We start from the raw sequence: 20,831 nt of genomic DNA on the forward strand, positions 1-20,831 counted from the left end.
TAGGTGAGAGACAGCATTACAAGTGGGTAAAAGATAGGCTATCATTGCAAGGACAACTGGTCATTGCATGGGATTAAAAAATTATTCGTATTAGCTCTTAGCTTCTCAGAGCTGTCCAGAAACGACAATAATCCCCACAATGTACATGGCATGTTGACTCTTACAATTCCATTCTCACTTCAGTTCTGGTAAGGTGTGGAGCACAAGAAACAGTTCCCACTCCTTAACCCCTAGCACATAGTAGGGCTCCTTTATAATATCCACCACACTTGAAATAAGACTTATTTGGGGTTGTTTCTGACAAAGCATTAACTTCTATTATGGAAAATTGAGGCATAAAAGGATAATCACATCTGTTTTCCCACCACACAAAGATAATTTTCTTTTTTTTTTTTTGGATACGGGGTCTCGCTCTGTCAACCCACGCTGGAGTGCAGTGGCGCGATCACGGTTCACTGCAGCCTCAAACTCCTGGGTTCAAGCGATCCTCTGGCCTCAATCTCCGGGGTAGCTGGGACCACAGGTGCTAGAGAATTCTTAACATTTCTTAGCGTCCAGTCCTTCGGCTCTGTGGTAATTACATATACACATCCTTTAAAAGTTAGGGTCATACTGGACGTGTAGGTTGCTTAATGTTTCGAGAGAGACATAGTTGCGAGTTCTTCATCGAGGTGTGTTGCCTCTCAGAAAGCGCCGGAACCCGGAGCGGCAGCCTACCCTGGGAGGGCGGGCAACTGTAGCAGGTCTGTGTAAGATAAACGAGATTGGGGTCCCGGAGGGGAACACGCCCGGGATACGGGTTCCACGCCCCATGGAAACCTCCAAACGTCCCTCAGCGCCCCACTGCGCGCGCGCGCGCGCACTCGCCTGGGCTCGCGGGACCCCGCCGGCGAGGCTACTGCGCATGCGTCAGGCATGGAGCGCGGAAGCGGAAGGTTGGATGCGTCGGGTAGGCACCTCAGCAACGAGTAGCCATGCGCGGCTCGGAGGAGCCGGGTCCTGGGTCTACAGCGACCCCGTGCGGCTGCGTGAAGCCGGCTCTGGAGACAGGTAACTTCCAAGGGACTGGCAGTGCCACACTCTGGAGAGGTCTTAGTTGCCGAGAGGGGTGTGAAACGCAAGATCTGGAACTGACGTGCGTCAGTCTTCTACCTACGGCGAAGGCACGGGTCATGTGCTGCTGCGACCACGTGATGTGCTTCGGCGAGTGGGATGACGTCATTGGGGTTGTTCCGCTTTGTTACAAGACTTGCACTGTCCGCCTAGTCTTGGCTTAGTAGTTGGAACAGCTAAGTGTAGCGTAGCGGCTTTTCTCTTAGGGGTTTCATTGCCATAGTGAATGGGGGGGTGGTGTTAGGCGGGTTAGGAATTAGTAAATGCCATAGGAGGCATCCTGCGCTGTAAGAACGAGGAGAGAGAAGGGGAAAATTTCGGTCGGAGAAAATAGTTTTAAATTGGGCCTAGAAAGGCATGAATTTGTTTCTGTTTACTCACACGTTTTCATAGAGGAATATTTTAGCTTTAGAAACTAGAAAGCGAATAGAAGAAAATTAAAATAGCCTGCCAGAGAAAGCCATTGTCAATATCTTGGTGTCTACCTTCCATACTTGTTTCTTTGCATACACACTTGAAAAGTGAGATACTATACGACCTTACTGTTTAGTAACTTTAAAAGAATTTTAAAAAACTTAACAGGGCAATTAATGTTAATTTTACCACTTTGTTTTATTATTAATTTTGTGGAGGCAAGCGCTCAGCATGTTACCCAGGCTGGTCTCGAACTCCTGGGCTTAAAAGCAATCCACCTGCCTCAGCCTCCCAAAGTTTTGGCGTGAGCCACTGTAACCAGCCTAACGCTTTGTTTTAGAGATGTGCTGTAATTCATGTAACCAGCTTCCTGTTACTGAGCGTTTAGGTTATTGTCAGTTTTCATTATTCTAAAAGAAAGCTCTTGAAACCGAAATGTTTGTATACATTCTAAAGTTTGAACTTTGTTAAATTTCTTGGAAGTGCTATTACCTGGTGAAATGTGCTTATTTAAAAAAAAAATTGTTGCACACTGCCAGATTACAGGTCTAATATTTTGACAGGAAGGAAAACGCAGAAGCCAGGGCTCAGAAGTCTACACAGTATAGGTTTGGGGAGCTAGAAGTCTAAAGTGTTAGATGGAACAGGGAGGTGAGAACCTTTGGGTTCTGATTGTGAAGAACCTTGAGTGCCAGGCTAAGAAACACAAAGTCTGTTAGCAGTAGAGACCATGAAAAGTTTAAAGCTAAAGAGTTAGCATAACACAAGAAACTCCAGGATTGTTGAGGATTGGTCTAGAGTATTCTGAGAAGGGGAAGAAGTTGCAGTGGGAACAGAAAGCCTAAGAAGGGTAATTTCATAGTCCAGGCAGAAAGGAAAAGGACCTGAACTTATTTTCAGAGCAAGATGTATAGACAATCCTATATACAAAAAAACCCCACGTTGATTACTTGCTGGCTTTTACTTATTACGCAGTTAATACAGTTGTAATATTTAAATGAGGAAAAGCCTGAGCAGGGACCTCCTTGCTGGGCACCTTCTATTTTACTGGATGCTTTCCATATTTTATCAGTACCCTTACAGCTTTCCAAAGTAGGTATTATCCTTGTTTTATAGATGAGAAAACGGATTCAGAGAGAGAAGCTAGTTCTTCCCATGGTCACAGAGCTAGTGTAGTGGCCCTGTGTTGTTTTATCCTTTCTCCATTCTGAAACCAGTCCTAATTCTCGTGCTCCTTTGAGGAACCACTTCTCCCCATTTCCATGAGGTTCTTGTGCTGGTTTTGGTATACCTGTGCTCATTTATCTCTATCCCTGCAAAGACGCCTAGCTAGAATTGTTGATTTACTTGTCCTTCTCTGTCAATGTACTGGAAACCCTTGAGGATGAGAACTGGTTATTTGTACCCCAAATCCTTAGCACAGTGCTTACCAAATGGTAGGTGTTTACTGTTCTTTTGGGTTTTGTTGTTTTGAGATAGGCAAGAAGACCGGAATTCCCCTGGACAAACAGTGTCAGGTCTCTGCTTCAAATAGCATTTGTATTTCATAGCCTTATCCCCAGCCTCCTGGGGATAGAATATATAAATATATATTTATATATTCTTATCCCCAGGAGGCTGGGGATAAGGCTATGAAATACAAATGCTATTTGAAGCAGAGACCTGACACTGTTTGTCCAGGGGAATTCCGGTCTTCTTGCCTATCTCAAAACAACAAAAACCCAAAAGAACAGTAAACACCTACCATTTGGTAAGCACTGTGCTAAGGATTTGGGGTACAAATAACCAGTTCTCATCCTCAAGGGTTTCCAGTACATTGACAGAGAAGGACAAGTAAATCAACAATTCTAGCTAGGCGTCTTTGCAGGGATAGAGATAAATGAGCACAGGTATACCAAAAACCAGCACAAGAACCTCATGGAAATGGGGAGAAGTGGTTCCTCAAAGGAGCACGAGAATTAGGACTGGTTTCAGAATGGAGAAAGGATAAAAACAACACAGGGCCACTACACTAGCTCTGTGACCATGGGAAGAACTAGCTTCTCTCTCTGAATCCGTTTTCTCATCTATAAAACAAGGATAATACCTACTTTGGAAAGCTGTAAGGGTACTGATAAAATATGGAAAGCATCCAGTAAAATAGAAGGTGCCCAGCAAGGAGGTCCCTGCTCAGGCTTTTTCCTCATTTAAATATTACAACTGTATTAACTGCGTAATAAGTAAAAAGCCAGCAAGTAATCAACGTGGGGTTTTTTTGTATATAGGATTGTCTATACATCTTGCTCTGAAAATAAGTTCAGGTCCTTTTCCTTTCTGCCTGGACTATGAAATTACCCTTCTTAGGCTTTCTGTTCCCACTGCAACTTCTTCCCCTTCTCAGAATACTCTAGACCAATCCTCAACAATCCTGGAGTTTCTTGTGTTATGCTAACTCTTTAGCTTTAAACTTTTCATGGTCTCTACTGCTAACAGACTTTGTGTTTCTTAGCCTGGCACTCAAGGTTCTTCACAATCAGAACCCAAAGGTTCTCACCTCCCTGTTCCATCTAACACTTTAGACTTCTAGCTCCCCAAACCTATACTGTGTAGACTTCTGAGCCCTGGCTTCTGCGTTTTCCTTCCTGTCAAAATATTAGACCTGTAATCTGGCAGTGTGCAACAATTTTTTTTTTAAATAAGCACATTTCACCAGGTAATAGCACTTCCAAGAAATTTAACAAAGTTCAAACTTTAGAATGTATACAAACATTTCGGTTTCAAGAGCTTTCTTTTAGAATAATGAAAACTGACAATAACCTAAACGCTCAGTAACAGGAAGCTGGTTACATGAATTACAGCACATCTCTAAAACAAAGCGTTAGGCTGGTTACAGTGGCTCACGCCAAAACTTTGGGAGGCTGAGGCAGGTGGATTGCTTTTAAGCCCAGGAGTTCGAGACCAGCCTGGGTAACATGCTGAGCGCTTGCCTCCACAAAAATTAATAATAAAACAAAGTGGTAAAATTAACATTAATTGCCCTGTTAAGTTTTTTAAAAATTCTTTTAAAGTTACTAAACAGTAAGGTCGTATAGTATCTCACTTTTCAAGTGTGTATGCAAAGAAACAAGTATGGAAGGTAGACACCAAGATATTGACAATGGCTTTCTCTGGCAGGCTATTTTAATTTTCTTCTATTCGCTTTCTAGTTTCTAAAGCTAAAATATTCCTCTATGAAAACGTGTGAGTAAACAGAAACAAATTCATGCCTTTCTAGGCCCAATTTAAAACTATTTTCTCCGACCGAAATTTTCCCCTTCTCTCTCCTCGTTCTTACAGCGCAGGATGCCTCCTATGGCATTTACTAATTCCTAACCCGCCTAACACCACCCCCCCATTCACTATGGCAATGAAACCCCTAAGAGAAAAGCCGCTACGCTACACTTAGCTGTTCCAACTACTAAGCCAAGACTAGGCGGACAGTGCAAGTCTTGTAACAAAGCGGAACAACCCCAATGACGTCATCCCACTCGCCGAAGCACATCACGTGGTCGCAGCAGCACATGACCCGTGCCTTCGCCGTAGGTAGAAGACTGACGCACGTCAGTTCCAGATCTTGCGTTTCACACCCCTCTCGGCAACTAAGACCTCTCCAGAGTGTGGCACTGCCAGTCCCTTGGNAAAAAAAAAATTAGATGGGCATGGTGGTGCATGCTTGGGAGATTGAGGCATGAGAGTCGCTTGAGCCTGGGAGGTGGAGATTACAGGGAGCCGAGATTGTGCCACTGCTCTCCAGGCTGGGCAACAGAGCAAGACTCTGTTTCAAAAAACAAAAAAACAAACAAAAAACACACATTTGGTGCATATCCTTCCACATAGCTTTCCAAACATACCTGTGCATGTTTAAGAAGGTAAATAAATATATAACAAATTTCCATAAGTGGGATTATATGCATACTATTCTTTTACTTTTTCAATTTCCACGTTAATCAGCTTAGACATATATAATCTTTTCTTCCATGCAACATGAATTTTTTGAGTACCTACTCCCCTGCAGGCAATGTACTAGACAGTGAGAATGCAGCAATAAACAAGACAGAAAAACTCCTGTCCATATGGAGCTTACATTCTAGAGGGGCAGCAGGCTACTGGACCAAGCCTCACTTGAAATCTACCTTGCCTCTAGATATTTTAGCACTATGAGCTTATAAGTTGTCTTTATTGCTTAAATTAGTTTATTTCATATGTTCTGTTGCTTTCAGTTGAAGATATCCTTACTTATATATACCCAGTGTTTCCTCATCTTTCATTATTCTCTGCCTCTTATTTCATACTCCAGCCAATCAAAATAGCTTGTTGCCTAGATATACTATGACATTTCTCACTTTTGTGTACACTGTCTCCTCTATTAGAAATACCCTCATAGGCCAAGCACAGTGGCTCATGCTTGTAATCCCGGCACTTTGGGAGGTCCAGGTGGGTGGATCATGAGGTCAGGAGTTCAAGACCAGCCTGACCAACATGGTGAAACTCTGTCTCTACTAAAAATACAAAAAAAAAAAAAAAAATAGCTGGGTGTGGTGGCAGGTGCCTGTAATCCCAGCTACTGAGGAGGCTGTGGCAGGACAAATGCTTGAACCCGGGAAGCAGAAGTTGCAGTGAGCTGAGATCGCGCCACTGCACTCCAGCCTGGGCAACAGAGTGAGACTCCATCTAAAAAAAAATAAATAAGTAAAATAAATAAATAAATAAATAAATCAAATAGCCCTCATAGCCCTGGCCAAAGTCACATGACTTAGTACTGGTAGCATAGAATTTTAATTATGGTCATAGTAGGTATTCTGAAAATGCCCCCTTCGTTTCATTCTTTCTTGGACCATTATTCTTCCTAGTATATCTAAAGGGATATTACTATGTATGTAATGATGTTGTGTGTGTAATTATGAGAATATACGTATTCATGAACATTATAAAAATAATTTTTATAGTTGTACAACACTAATATTTTAAAAGTATGAAACCAATGCGTTAGAGAAAACATGTTTTCTTACAACTTGGTTTGACCTTTTGACTAATAATTTCTTACCTAATTTTCTCCTGTAGGGAATCTTTTAACTGAGCCAATCGGCTACTTGGAATCCTGTTTCTCGGCCAAGAATGGTACTCCAAGACAGCCATCCATTTGTAGCTGTTCTCGAGCCTGTTTGAGGATTAGAAAGAGCATCTTTAATAATCCTGAACATTCCCTGATGGGCCTAGAACAGTTTTCTCATGTTTGGTAAGTTGTTTTATAGTTAGATGTAGGATTTTGGGCCAGAACTTGCCCCCAACTAAAGTACTCCAATTGAAGGCAACCTTGGAGTCTGCCATCCAGACCACCGTCATCTTTCTGTTTTGTTTTTGAAACGGGGTCTCTGTCACCCAGATTGGAGTACAGTGGTGAGATAGCAGCGCATTGCAACCTCTGCCTCCCAGGCTCAAGGTATTCTCCCACCACAACCTCCTGAGTAGCTGGGACCACAGGTGTACACCACCATGCCTGGCTAATTCTTTTTTGTATTTTGGTAGAGACGGGGTTTCACCATGTTGCCCAGGCTGGAACTCTCATCTTTTGCGTGGATTTTTTTTATTTTTTATTTTTTAAGACAAGTGCAGTAGTGAGAAGGGGGGAAAGGTAGAACAAAAGTTAAATCTGTAACTGTGAACAATCAATTGAGATAACTCACTACCTTTGGACCAGCCTGTTGTATGGAATTTTGTACTGTATTTGTGCATACGATTGTCTGTGTCATTTAGACATCCTCAGGGAAGCTTGGGATCCACTGAGGTGGCATGTTCCATTTGCAGTTGGTTCTAATTGTGATGAATGCCTTCTGTTGAGTGGAAATTACAGACCTCCTTGACTCTGCCCCTGGGTCATTATTTTGCCCTCTAGACCAGGGGTCAGTAAACTATGGCCCATTTTTTGTAAATTATTTTATGGAAACACAGTCATGTCCATTTGTTTATATATTGTTTGTGGCTGCTTTAGTGCTATAGCAGCAGAGTTGAATAGTCTCTATAGTGACTGGTTGGCCTACATATCCTAAAATATTACTCCCTGACCTTTTACAGAAAAGTTTACAGATCCTGCTCTAGATTCATGTAGAATTAAATATACTCCTAAAAGACAAGATGCTGTAGAAATCTGGATACTTTAAGTGTTACCTATATTAGGGCCTGTGTTATACTAGCATTGTTTGTGGTCTTTTCAAATTCTGCCTGTGTTCATTCTTCACCCCAACATCAGCAGTTTAAATTGGTCTATTTTATTGGTAGAGACCTAAAATTAAGTGTTTATTCTGAAATAGTTTATTTTCTGTTAATTTGGGGACAAGGTTAGATTAGAAAGAAAATGTGTGTTCTGACCTAGTTTGCATTTTGACCTTGATTAAATTAAGTTATTGATGATGTAAAAAATGGGTTCAGAAGTATATAAAGATATTTTTTCTTATCCCCCCTATTTTCCTCCTCTCTCCCCAACCCCAACCCCTCATCAGAGATGATTACTGTTGACAGCATGGTGTAGATTCTGCCAGACCTTTTAATGTTTTCTTTTCAAATACACATAGAAACAAATTTATACATACAGAATGGATGTTTGTTTTTTTAAAAAAGTATGTTTTCTTCACATAACAGTATATACCATGGAGAGCTTTCATGACAGTAGATTTACCTTTTTTTTTTTTTTGCTTTAATAGCTGTCTGTTATTACAAAATATAGATGTACCATGCATACTCTTGTTAATGGAGGGCTATGTTGTTATTATAATACTGTGACAAACTCCCTTAGAAACATTCTTGGCCACTTGTGTATTTTTGTGGACAGGATGTCAGAAGTGGATATATTGGACTAGAAGGTAAGCATATTTAGAATTTTAGAGAACTACTTCCAAATTATCCTCTAAAATTAACCAATGTATACTTCAATAATATATGCAAATGGCCTTTTTCTTACACCCTTCCCAACACAATATGTTATCAGTTTTTTACATTTTTGCCTGATGGGGAAAAGAGTATTTTGGTTTTTTAGTTTAATTTCTAAATTTAGAAATTTCTAATTATTAGTGAAGCTCAACATCTTTTCATGTGGTTCTTAGCTACTTGCCATTTTTTTGTGAATTACTTATTCATGTTCTTTGCATAGTGTCCTATATTGGGTTGTCCTTAGTAATCTGTAGGAACAATTTATGTGCCACAGACATTAACCTATGGTCCATTATGTATGCAGCAAACGTTTTCTCTTAGGCTGACATTTTGTAGTACATAAATGTTGTGATTTCATGAATTCAAATCTGTTAGTTTTTCTTCATGGCTCCTTGGTTTCGTATCTTACTTAGGAAGGTCTGGTCATGCCAAATGAAAAAAAAAAAGGAAGGTCTGGTAAAATTATTTAACATTTCTGAACTTCAATTTCCTCATCCCAGAAATGGGGGATAAATTATATTATTTAAGATAGTTAAGAGGATTGCGTGAAGTGAGTGTAAAATTATTTTACCGTACTACCTGACAAACAGCAGACAGTGAATATTGTTCATTGGGCACTTGACAAACATCTCTTAAGTTCCTACTGTGTGCCAGTTGTTGTGTTAGCTGCAAAGGATGTGGAGAGAAGGAAGGGGGATGGTGCTATTTTCTTCCTAGTAGATTACAAGTTAATGCTATTTAAAACATGATTTCTGTTAGTTTGTAAAAGATTGCATTTTTTTTCCCTATCAGATCATTGTGGTAAAATAACTTGTGCTCTTTTCTTATTCCGTGGTTTGTTTTGTTTTGTTTTGTTTTATAGGATTTTGTTTGTTTTCATAAAATGGTCATTTGAGCTGTAAGGCAAAGGTGCAACCTCCTAGGCTGAATGGTGCAAAGACTGGAGTTTTTTCCACAAGGAGCCCTCATCGTCCCAATGCGATAGGACTTACCCTGGCCAAGCTGGAAAAGGTAGAAGGTAACCCATTTCATTTCTACTTTTACCTTTTTCCTTACGCAGAAGAGCCTTATAAAATAAACACAGCATTCACCACTGGCTGTTTATTCAGATGAGTACCAATGATGTTAACTTCCTGAGAACCACCAGACATTGAAGAAAATACAATGATTAAAAGAATGTTAGCATTGAAAAATGTTGAAATAAACTCTCATAGGATGCTCAGCGTTTGTTTATGTTATTGCATATATCCAAAACTATTAAATTATTTAGAAATAACACAAATTTCATAATCATTAAATGAGTAACCACAGTTTCTCTGATTTGGAATGCAGTGAATACAAAATGATTAAAAATAAATGGACACTTTCCAGTTTAACACACAATAACTCATTGTACATGCACATATGGAAGACACATAGACTGGTGGTATGTCATTCCTTCCTTGCAGTCTTGGGGAAATGGACAGACATCATGGCTGCTGTGCTGATATCAACTGTGCTATTTGGCGGGAGTCTGGGATGAATCACACTACAAGGACAAACATTGGTCAGATTGTAGAAGTTCTAAACTAACTAGTTTAAACTGTGTGTCCATATATAATCTAGTTACACATTTATGGAAAGCAGTCCATTCTGACCTAACAGGCAGCAGATGAAATGGCAGGTAAACTAGGAGTCAGGAGACCATTCTAGGCTTCAGCCTGCTGGTTGTGAAGTGGGAAAAGGAGAAGGACCTACTTCCTCTGTGATTCAACAGAGTATTTTGAGAATCTTGTAACACAAAAGTTCTGAAACTAATTTTTCAGGCTATTGGACACTAAATAGATGAGAGCAGTTATTTTGCTTGTTCTCTCCCGGAACTTGAACTCTCTCACTGGATTGTACTCAACTAGGCCTTAGGTAGTTTCCCCAGAAAAATTCAGTAGCTGATTCACCTTGACTTTTATCATTTATAATAGCTAACCAACGTGGGTAGCAAGTACTAGAAGATTTTATGATTATTTATGCAACCCACACATATTTTCTAGCACTGATTATGTGCCAGGCATTGTCCTAGGTGCTGGAGCTATAGTGGTGAACAAATCAGATAAAAATAGAAATCCCTGTCCTAAAGAACTTAATGTTTCAACTGGGGAGGTCAAGTCAGAAAGGTTAAAAGGCAAACACAGCAGCACTGTAGACATTACTATATAAGCTGTATGGCAACTAGTGTTTGTGCAGTGCTTTACAGTTAGTAAACAGTGTTCACGTACCTTATCTCACAGTGGCTTTGTGGGTTTGACACAGTAGCAATCCTCATCTCATAGGTGAGGAAACTAGGGCTCTTTAAATCTGTCTAATAGCATCCAGCCAGGTGGTCATCTGACTAAATCTTCTGAAGTTTTAACTTATGCTACAGTGCTTTTCTTTTTCCTACAGATATTAGGCATAATTCATCATCTAGCAAGTCTGGAATCATCCTTCCAGAGTTCAAGGCTCATTCATAATAAGCATGTGTCAGAAATCAGGGTCCTGTATTAGTTACATTTTTCTTAAATGGAGACGGAGTCAAATATGACTGCATGCCGTTTTTCTGTTCTCATTTGACCTATTTTCCAAGAGTAAGGTTAGTAGATGACTATGTGTAGCAGGAACTGGACAGCATATGTCCAGTGGGATAGCTGGAGACTTGTCTTTAGTATTTGGTAATGCTGACTTATGTGCTGCTTAATCTTTTGAGTCTTCATGGATGTATTAGATTTCTATTGTTGTGTAACAAATTACCACAGAATCGTCAGTTTAAACAACATACATTTATCATGTGTTTGAAACATTATTATGTATCTGTGGGTCAGAAGGATGGGCACAGCTTAACTAGGTCATCCCCTTAGGGTCTCACTAGACTGCAATTAAGTTGTCAGCTGAGATGAGTTCCTATCTGGAGGCTTGACTGTGGAATTATCTGCTTCAAGTCACTTAGACTGTTGGCCACATTGATTTCCTTGCCACTGCAGTAGGACTGGGGGCCCCAGATTCTTGCTGGTTGTTGACTGGAGGCTATCCTCAGCATCTAAAGGCTGTTGCAGTTCCTTGCTCCGTGGGCTTCCCAGCATGCCTGCCTACTTCAGCAAGCCTTCAAGGAGAGTCTCTCGAGTGAGTCTTCCAGCCAGCAGCAGTGCTAACAAAAAGCATAGTCACTGGAGGGACATCATACCTCTTTTGCCATGTTCTATTGGTTAGAAGCCAGTCACAACTGAAGGGGAAGGATTATATAAGGGCATGAACTTCAGGAGGTGCGGGTCACAGGGCCACCTTTGGATCTGTTTGCCACAGTAGAAACCTTCATTGATCCCACAGAGATATATTGATTACTACTATATCCCTGGAACAGAAGCACCAGTGATACAGAGATGAGTTGGCCCCAGCCTGTGTTAAGGGGCCTGCCTGCTGTCTAGGGATAAAGACTCTAAGCTGGTCACTGCCCTACCATGGGGAAAGGGCTGTGGGAGAGGTTTGTGCACAGGCTTCTCTATGGGGATTGTAGGAAAGAATGCTTTTGTCTAGAGGAGCCAGAAAGGCTTTGTAAAAGGTGTGCTTTGAGGGCCTCAAAGATCAAGTAGGAGTTTGATAGGTAGAGAAGAGGATAGGCTACCAGGTAGCAAGAAGGGTGTGTGTTGGTACCAGGTCTGTGTGAGAGAATTATGAGTAAGCACAGTGAGGCATAAGCAGACAGTGTTAGAGGATTCTGGGGTGTGATTGTATTCTCCAAGTGTTTGCACTGTTCTTCATTTTTCACGTTTTTATGTCATAGGCGGAGCTATATACCTTTCTGGAATTGACATGATACATGGCACACCCGTACTAGACATCAAGCCCTACGTAGCTGAGTATGACTCGCCGCAAAATGTGATGGAGCCTTTAGCAGACTTTAATTTACAGAATAACCAACATACACCAAACACTGCATCCCAGTCTGACAGCAAGACTGACAGCTGTGACCAGCGACAGCTGTCAGTGTGTGATGAGCCACAACCTCACCATAGCACTCAGGAGAAACCTAACTGTCCTGAAGACAGAACTTCAGAAGAAAACTACCTGACACACAGTGACACAGCCAGAATTCAGCAAGCATTCCCTATGCACAGGGAGATAGCAGTGGATTTTGGTTTGGAATCAAGACACAATCAGAGTTCCAGCATGTCAGAAGAACAAATTGGCCCATATGGCCCGGAGGAGAGCTTCTCAGGGAAAGGTACGGACAAGAAGCTAGAGAGAGTGGAAGGAACAGCAGTCCTGCAAGGAAGCAGGACAGAGACACAGCCCATGGCCCCTCATTCACCTGCTGGAAGGGCTGATGGAGCTCCCCGCAGCGTGGTTCCTGCCTGGGTGACAGAGGCCCCTGTGGCCACTTTAGAAGTGCGGTTTACTCCTCATGCTGAGATGGACCTTAGGCAGCTCAGTTCACAGGGTGAATCAGGTATCTTCAGTTTCTTCATTCTGAATGAGAGATGAACTTTTACTCTGAGATTTAGCCAAGTTTGGTATTTGTGAGGGCAGTTATATGGAGTGTTTGTCAGTGTGACTGGTTTTTAGGAAACAGGTATAAAATAATATTTTTGCAGCACCATCATATGATGAGTCTTGTTGGACAACTGTGTGGTGAGCACAGTTAGTTCCAGGCTGTCAGCAAAGCATTGGCAGAGAGTGGCTGCTGCCTCACGAGGTGGCCCATGACTTACAGCCCCTTGTCTGCTTGTTAACAGTAGTTCTTAGAGTCTTCAAGCATCATTCAGAAGCTGAATTGTGCTTGTTCTGTACTTATGTACCTAAAGTTTTCTTACTTGTTTTGCTGTCTTACTGGAGAAATGTTGCATTGTATTCTGATACAATTGATAGCAAACAGCAAAATTCAGAGATGTTGCAGAAATAAGAAGTGATAAGACAGCTCAGCCTCTGGCGCAGAAGACTCTGGGAGCCCAGAGTCAGAGAAGAGTCTCTTAGCACAGAACTTGCCCCAACAAAGTCCCACAGCTAGAGGCATACACTTTGCTGCAGAAGAGAGGCCACAGGGCTCTTACATGGAGCCTGCTTACTTTAACACATGGTTCTTAACAAATGTTATCTGGTTCCCCCAGCTCACAGCAGATCCCAAGCAGTAGCCTAGGATGAAGGAAGGGGCTGTTAAGATGTGGATACAGCGATACCAGTAAGAAGTGACTAGTTTCAGTTGTAGGATTGGGGGCCCCAGATTCTTGCTGGTTGTTGGCTGGAGGCTGTTTGCAGTTCCTTGCTCCGTGGGCTTCCCAGCATGCCTGCCTACTTCAGCAAGCCTTCAAGGAGAGTCTCTTGAGTGAGTCTTCTGGCCAGCAGCAGAGCTAACGAAAAGCATAGTCACTGGAGGGACATCATACCTCTTTTGCACGCTGGCTCACTCCTGTAATCCCAGCACTTTGGGAGGCCGAGGTGGGTGGATCACTTAAAGTCAGGAGTTCAAGACCAGCCTGGCCAACATGATGAAACCCCATCTCTATTAAAAATGCAGAAAGCCAGTTGTGGTGGCAGGTGCCTGTAATTCCAGCTACTCGGGAGGCTGAGGCAGGAGAATTGCTTGAACCTAGGAGGCAGAGGTTACAGTGAGCCGAGATGGTGCCACTGTATTCCAGCCTGGGTGGCAGAGTGAGACTCCATCAAAAAGAAGAAGCTGATTGCCAAGGAGAGGTCAGATTGCAAAAAGCTCTTCTTTGTGTTACAACACAGTAAGGAGCCAGCATAGCCATGTAAAGAGGGAAGTTCATTTATTCATTCTACAGTTGTTTACTGAGCTTCTGCAAGGTACCAGATGTTGGTCTAGGTTCTTGGAATACATCAGTGAACAAAACAGATTTTGAAAACCCCTGCTCTTGTGGAGCTTGCATTCTAATGGGGAGGAGAGAAACAAACTAAAAGCATAATAAGCAATCGAGTTATACCAAACATACTCAACATTATATAATATTAGAAGGTGATAAGAGTTACTGAAAAATTTAAGAGAGAAGACAGCGGGTTAGGGTGTTGTTACTATTTTATTTTATTTTTGAGACAGGATCTCACTCTGTCACCCAGGCTGGAGTGCAGTGGCAAGAACATGGCTTACTGCAGCCTCAACCTCCTGGGCTCAAGCAGTCCTCCCACCTCAGCCTTCTGTGTAGCTGGGACTGCAGATGTGCATCACCACGCCTGGCTAATATTTTGATTTTTGTTTTTGGATACGGAGTCTCGCTGTGTCACCCAGGCTGGAGTTCAGTGGCTCGATCTCGGCTCACTGCAAGCTCCGCCTCCTGGGTTCACGCCATTCTCCTGCCCCAGCCTCCGGAGTAGCTGGGACTACAGGTGCCTGCCCCCACACCCAGCTAATTTTTTTGTATTTTTAGTAGAGACGGGGTTTCACCGTGTTAGCCAGGATGGTCTTGATCTCCTGACCTTGTGATCTGCCCGCCTCTGCCTCCCAAAGTGCCTGGATTACAGGCGTGAGCCTGGCCTTTTTGGATTTTTTTTTAAAGAGATGGGGTCTCATTTTGTTGCTCAGGCTTGTCTTGAACTCTTGGGCTCAGGGGATCCTCTGTCTCAGCCTCCCAAAGTGAGGGATTACAGGTGTGAACCACTGCACCTAGCCTGTTGCAGTTTTAAATAGGTAGCCCACTGGGGCCATATGAGCCTTTCACTGAGAAAGACACATATGAGCAAAGGTCAAAGAAGTGAAGGCGTGAGCCAGCCTGTCCGGAGAAAGGACATGCTGGCCTGAGGGACAGCCAGCGCATAGCCGCAAGGTGGAGGGTACATGGCATATTTGAGGTCAGGTGGCCAGAATGGACTGAGGAGGGCTGAGTGGAAGGATATGAGGTCAAAGAGGCACTAGAAAAGGGACGAGGTCACCTAAGGGTTTTATAGGCCATTGTAAGGACTTGAGTTTTGATCTTGGGAGAAGTAAAAGGCAGAGGAACTTGATGTCGGTATCCCCAGAGAGCAGGGGGCCATCTCTGGGGTCAGATCACTACCTGTGTGATTTCTGGGGTGTCACATCTCAGTGACATGCAAAGGCAAGCTGGAGTTCCTTATTGAGAAAATGAAGACTTTCATTCCATATCCAGAAAATAAAGGCTTACACAACCAAATATACTAGATTTTCCCCTGCTTTACTAGCAGGGAGAGAATGAAGAGGCTAGGCGGGTATTTGGCTTTGATACTCCAACCTGAAGGAGGTTCTTCTGATGGCAAAAGAAGTCTAAAAGTTGGGACTAGAGACACATGCCAACTGACACTTAAGATTTCCCCATTTCTTCCTGTCAGAGCCACAGCCAGCCTCCACTGTTGCCTTTTGCAAAGGAAAAGCCACCCCTTCCTCTGGGTGGAGGCAGCCACCTGCCAGGGCCCAGGAACTGGTTTTAGCCCCAACATGCCAACCTCAGCCAGGTGCTGTGTGCTGAGCACCCCCTGTACCTCTGGATGTGGCAGTCGCGTGGTCATGAGTGCCGATGCCACCTGAGGGTTGTGCTGCTCGTTCCTCCCTGAGGCTTTACTTTTAAACAAAGCTTTTGATTTAAAGATTGATCTCTTTGTTTTTAAAAGTTTTGTTGATAGAAATAATTTCATCACTGTATACAGTTGACGGGAGGAGGCTGGTCAATTGTAAAAGGATTTTGTGGTGGAACAAAACAGTCCTGTCTTCTGGGTACTTTATGTTTACACTTACCACTTGTCCTGTGGTTATTGTTGAATGCAACCTACTATGGAAAGTTTTGTTTTCTTTCTTTTCATTTTCATTCCTTTTTTTTTTTTTTTTTTTTTGAGATGGAGTCTCGCTCTGTCACCCAGGCTGGAGTGTAGTGGCGCGATCTCGGCTCACTGCAACCTCTGCCTCCCAGGTTCAAGCGATTCTCCTGCCTCAGCCTCCTGAGTAGCTGGGATTACAGACGTGAGCCACCACGCCTGGCCTGGAAAGTTTTGTTTTTTAAAACTGCAGTGCAATATGTGTCAGATGTTTGAAATATGCCTTATTGATTAAAAAAATGATTAAAATGAGAAATTACACAGTGTAGCTACAAAACAGGAACTGATTGATAGCAAACAGCAAAATTGAGAGCTGTTGCAGAAATAAGAAGTGATTTCAGGAAGCTCTGAGTCTAGAAGAGGTTAAAGGTGTTGAAATGGAAGGAAGTTTAGTGCTGGAATAAAGGTCTGGGCAGAGTGCTGTGGGCACTCTGAGAGGAGAATCCTGACTTGGGTCTGGGAGGGAGTGTGGGAGGAAACGGTGCTTGAGCTGAGCCTGGCAGGATGAGTAGGCAGGGAACTGAAGAAGGCACCCATGCCAGATAGACGGCCAACCAGAGGCCTGGAGCCTTTCCCAGAAATACCATCACTGGGGAGTGTGATGAGCTCTCCTCATTTTTGAGTCGCCTTCAGAGCCATTTTCTATGAGCCATGCAGTAAAGGAATCTTATTGCCATATAATTGATTTTTTTTTTTTTGAGATGCAGTCTCTTTCTGTCACCCAGGCTGGAGTGCAGTGGTGCAATCTCGGCTCACTGCAACCTCTGCCTCCCGGGTTCAAGTGATCGTCTTGCCTCCTGAGTAGCTGGGATTACAGGTGTGTGCCACCACACCAGCTAATATTTTTTTTTTTGTTTTTTTTTTTAGATGGAGTCTTGCTCTGTTGCCCAGGCTGGAGTGCAGTGGCACAATATGGGCTCACTGCAAGCTCCGCCTCCCGGGTTCACGCCATTCTCCTGCCTCAGCCTCCCAAGTAGCTGGGACTACAGATGCCCGCCACCACACCTGGCTAATTTTTTTTTGTATTTTTTTAGTAGAGGTGGGGTTTCACCATGTTAGCCAGGATGGTCTCGATCTGCTGACCCCATGATCCGCCCGCCTCAACCTCCCAGAGTGCTGCGATTACAGGGATGAGCCGCCACGCCTGGCCTATTTTTAATGTATTTTTAGTAGAGATGGGATTTTACCATGTTGGTCAGGCTGGTCTTGAATTTCTGACCTTGTGATCCTCCCACCTTGGCCTCCCAAAGTGCTGGGATTACAGGCATGAGCCACTGTGCCCAGACCATATAATTGATTTTGACTAAAATTGTACTTCATGGCTTTATTTACCCAACTTGCTTATTAGATATGGCCCACAGTGATTTTTGGCTACTTATGGAAATCAAATCTACTCTAAGAGGGATAAAGATCCACTGCCACCAGAGATGATATTTTGAGCAGGGACAGTGTTTTTAAGGTCTGTACCTTCCTGGAAGGAGCTGGCCTTCATTTGGATGTATGTGATGTTGTAGTTATGAAAAACTAGATCACAGTTACTTTTTAAATTTATGTTTTATATATACTATTTAAAAAAATTAAAATACATTAAAAATCCTACAAACATAGGAAATTTTGCTGTACCTTCAGGACAGCAAATGTGAGAGAGTCCCAAAGCAAAGGGACGTTACTGGTAACTGTGGGGCTGTGACACCAGCTTTCTGGTGCAGCCTCTCTTGCCTGTAGCTGGTGTTCTGGGTATGTGTGGGTTTAGTTCTCTTTCTTGTGGCTTTTTGAGGATGCTGGGACTGTCATGCATTTCCTTGTCTCTGTTCTGAGAAGAAAATAACAAGGAATTAAAGTCTACATTGAGTATAGAAAAGTGACATTTTGGATGTCAGAAAAGTGACATTTTGGTTGACAGAAAACGAAAGCTCACCTCTCCTAGTTAGAAGACTAAGGAAAAATACTACCATGATTTTCTGTTCAGTAAAACAAAATTTGGGGTGTATAAGTTAAACCTAATGACAGTAAACACCTCTTGAAGGTGACAGTCTCCATAATGATCGAATAGATTTCCAAACCCTTTCCATGTCAAGTGATCTTTAAGGAACAAACCAAATTCCATATTGAAGTTTGCTGTAATGAAATCCAACCTGCATGATAGTGCTCACTGAGTTGTGTTTTTTTCATTGCAGATGTTGGTCAGGCGTCATTTAAATATTTTCAGTCAGCAGAGGAAGCAAAGCATGCCATTGAGGCTGTGCTGTCAGCGGATCCTCGGTCTGTGTACCGCCGGAAGCTTTGCCAGGACCGCCTTTTCTACTTTACCATAGACATAGCGCATGTCACTTGCTGGTTTGGTGATGGCTTTGCAGAGGTTCTCAGGATCAAGCCGGCTTCTGAGCCTGTTTATATGATGGACCCTGTGGGGTCCTTGGTGTCTCTAGGGTCTTAAGGAGCCTCCCTCATGTCTTTAAGATAGCATCATTGATTTTTGGATGTGGCTTTTGGATTTTCTGAACAAGCTAATGTTGTGCCGAGAAGCAACACTTTGTGATCTCACGGCTTTTATTGATTTGGGCTGTTCAAAATGTTTATTCGAAAAATGCATACATTAATAAACTTAACTAAGAGATATCAAATACAGAGAAATCATCAAATGCTTTCTGATCTGTCGATATTAAAGAATCCAAAGGTGATGCTGTCTCTAATTTCTGAAAGAAGCGTTCTTGTTGCACTTGATAAAATTAGACAAAGGTGATTCCAGCAGAGACTTTCAAGTTGAAGGGATCTGTTTAATAATTCATATTGGTTTTCCTGTCTGTCTGGAGAAGCCTGACCTTTCTGTTTGGTTCCAAATCGAACCTATATCTTAGGAAGCTAATAAATAAAAAACAAGTAGTTGGAGATAGTTTTTGAGATTGAACTTCTGTGTTTCAGAGACTCTGTGACATAGTCACACACACATATATCTGTATATATATTTAATACTGATTCTAAAATAGAGACTCTCTGAGATTTCTTTGGATGTCTTTGTATCAGAAAAGGAAATCACCCCCAGAAGTTCAAGAAAATTGTTACTGTTTTTTTGTTTTTGTTTTTGTTTTGAGATGGAGTCTTACTCTTTCACCCAGGCTGAAGTGCAGTGACGTGGTCTCGGCTCACTGCAATCTGTGCCTCCTGGATTCAAGCAATTCTCCTGCCTCAGCCTCCTGAGTAGCTGGGATTACAGGCGTGTGCCACCACGCCTGGCTAATTTTTGTATTTTAGTAGAGATGGGATTTCACCATGTTGGTCAGGCTGGTCTTGAACTCCTGACCTTGTGATCCACCCACCTCGGCCTCCCAAAGTGCTGGGATTACAGGTGTGAGCCACCGTGCGTGGCCTATAATTACTGTTTTCTAAGACACTCACTCTGCAACTATTTGTTGAGAACCTACTATGGGTTAGGTTTTGGTGATAAAATAAGATGAACAAAATGTAGTTCTTGTTGCAAGTCGTGGTTAATGGAAGAAGTAAGACATAGACAAATTAGTGTATTATAGTTTTAGAAATACAGTAATTATACATGGGTCCTCTGTAGTATCACATAGGAAGCAGTTGTAAGAATGTGTTGCCTATAGGTGATTTTAATGATGTGATCCCAGATAACTGAGGATTTATGATCAACATAACCAAATTAGATGTCTGTCAACATGATACATGCTTTCCTAATCATGATTGTAAATCTTAATAGCTGATTGAAATGAGCTGATTGGAATAGTCTTGAATAGTTTTGAAATGAGCCCTACTGCCTGTGGATGCTTGTGCAGAGTCATTTGTGGCTGATGACACTGTACTCCTAAGCCAAACTGGTTTGTAGTTGCATTTGATGTTACTTAGAACTTCTTGGGGAAGTATCTTTAATTTGATTCTTGGTTTTTGATTTTTTTTTTAGAGATGAGGGTCTCGTTCTTTTGCCCAGGCTGGAGTGCAGTAGCCTGATCATAGCTCACTGCAGCCAAGGAATCCTCCCACCTCAACTTCCTGAGTAGCTGGGTCTACAGGCTCATGCCACCATGCCCCACTATTTTAAAAATGTTTTGCAGAGACAGGGGTCTTACCTCGTTGCCCAGGCTGGTCTTGAACTCCTGGCACCAAGCAACCCTCCCTCCTCAGCCTCCCAAAGTGCTGGGATTACAGGCATGAGCCACTGTGCCTGGGCTAATTTGATCTTTTAAAGTTTTTTATTTTGAAATAATCAGAGGTTCACAGGAAATTGCAGAAATAGTAGAGGTCCCATGTACCCTTCATCCAGCTTTTCATTTAACTTCTTCCGGTGGTTCCATCTTACATAACTATAGTAAACATTAAAGGAAGGAAGTCGACACTGGTATAGGCTAACTTTAGTTTGATTTTGTTGTCTTTTCTTTTGAAAAGTTATTTTGAAGCTTATTCAGGGCTTGAAGCACAAAATGTTTTGTTTAATATGTTAACAATAACTCTGGGGGATGGTAACCAACCAGCCTTATAACAAGAGGACTATTAAGTTGTTTGGGGTTTTATTATACAGTCTCAGGATTTTAGAGCTAAGAAGGATTTTAGGGTGGGCGCGG

The 20,831-nt window shown here is 42.4% G+C and overlaps 1 protein-coding gene across 1 annotated transcript; it reads left to right on the plus strand.

The window, feature by feature from the left end:
- Positions 1–901: 901 nt before the first annotated feature.
- TRMO (tRNA methyltransferase O) lies at positions 902–18,933 on the plus strand. Its single transcript, XM_017887603.1, is given in 6 exon segments — positions 902–1,050; positions 6,607–6,781; positions 9,332–9,349; positions 9,351–9,487; positions 12,260–12,925; positions 18,432–18,933. Coding segments are annotated over 6 exon segments (1,332 nt in total). The 5' UTR covers positions 902–974; the 3' UTR covers positions 18,692–18,933.
- The last annotated feature ends 1,898 nt before the right edge of the window (positions 18,934–20,831 follow it).

Source organism: Rhinopithecus bieti, unplaced genomic scaffold (assembly GCF_001698545.2).
Source record: "Rhinopithecus bieti isolate Rb0 unplaced genomic scaffold, ASM169854v2 scaffold_16773, whole genome shotgun sequence".
Classification (NCBI taxonomy): domain Eukaryota; kingdom Metazoa; phylum Chordata; class Mammalia; order Primates; family Cercopithecidae; genus Rhinopithecus; species Rhinopithecus bieti.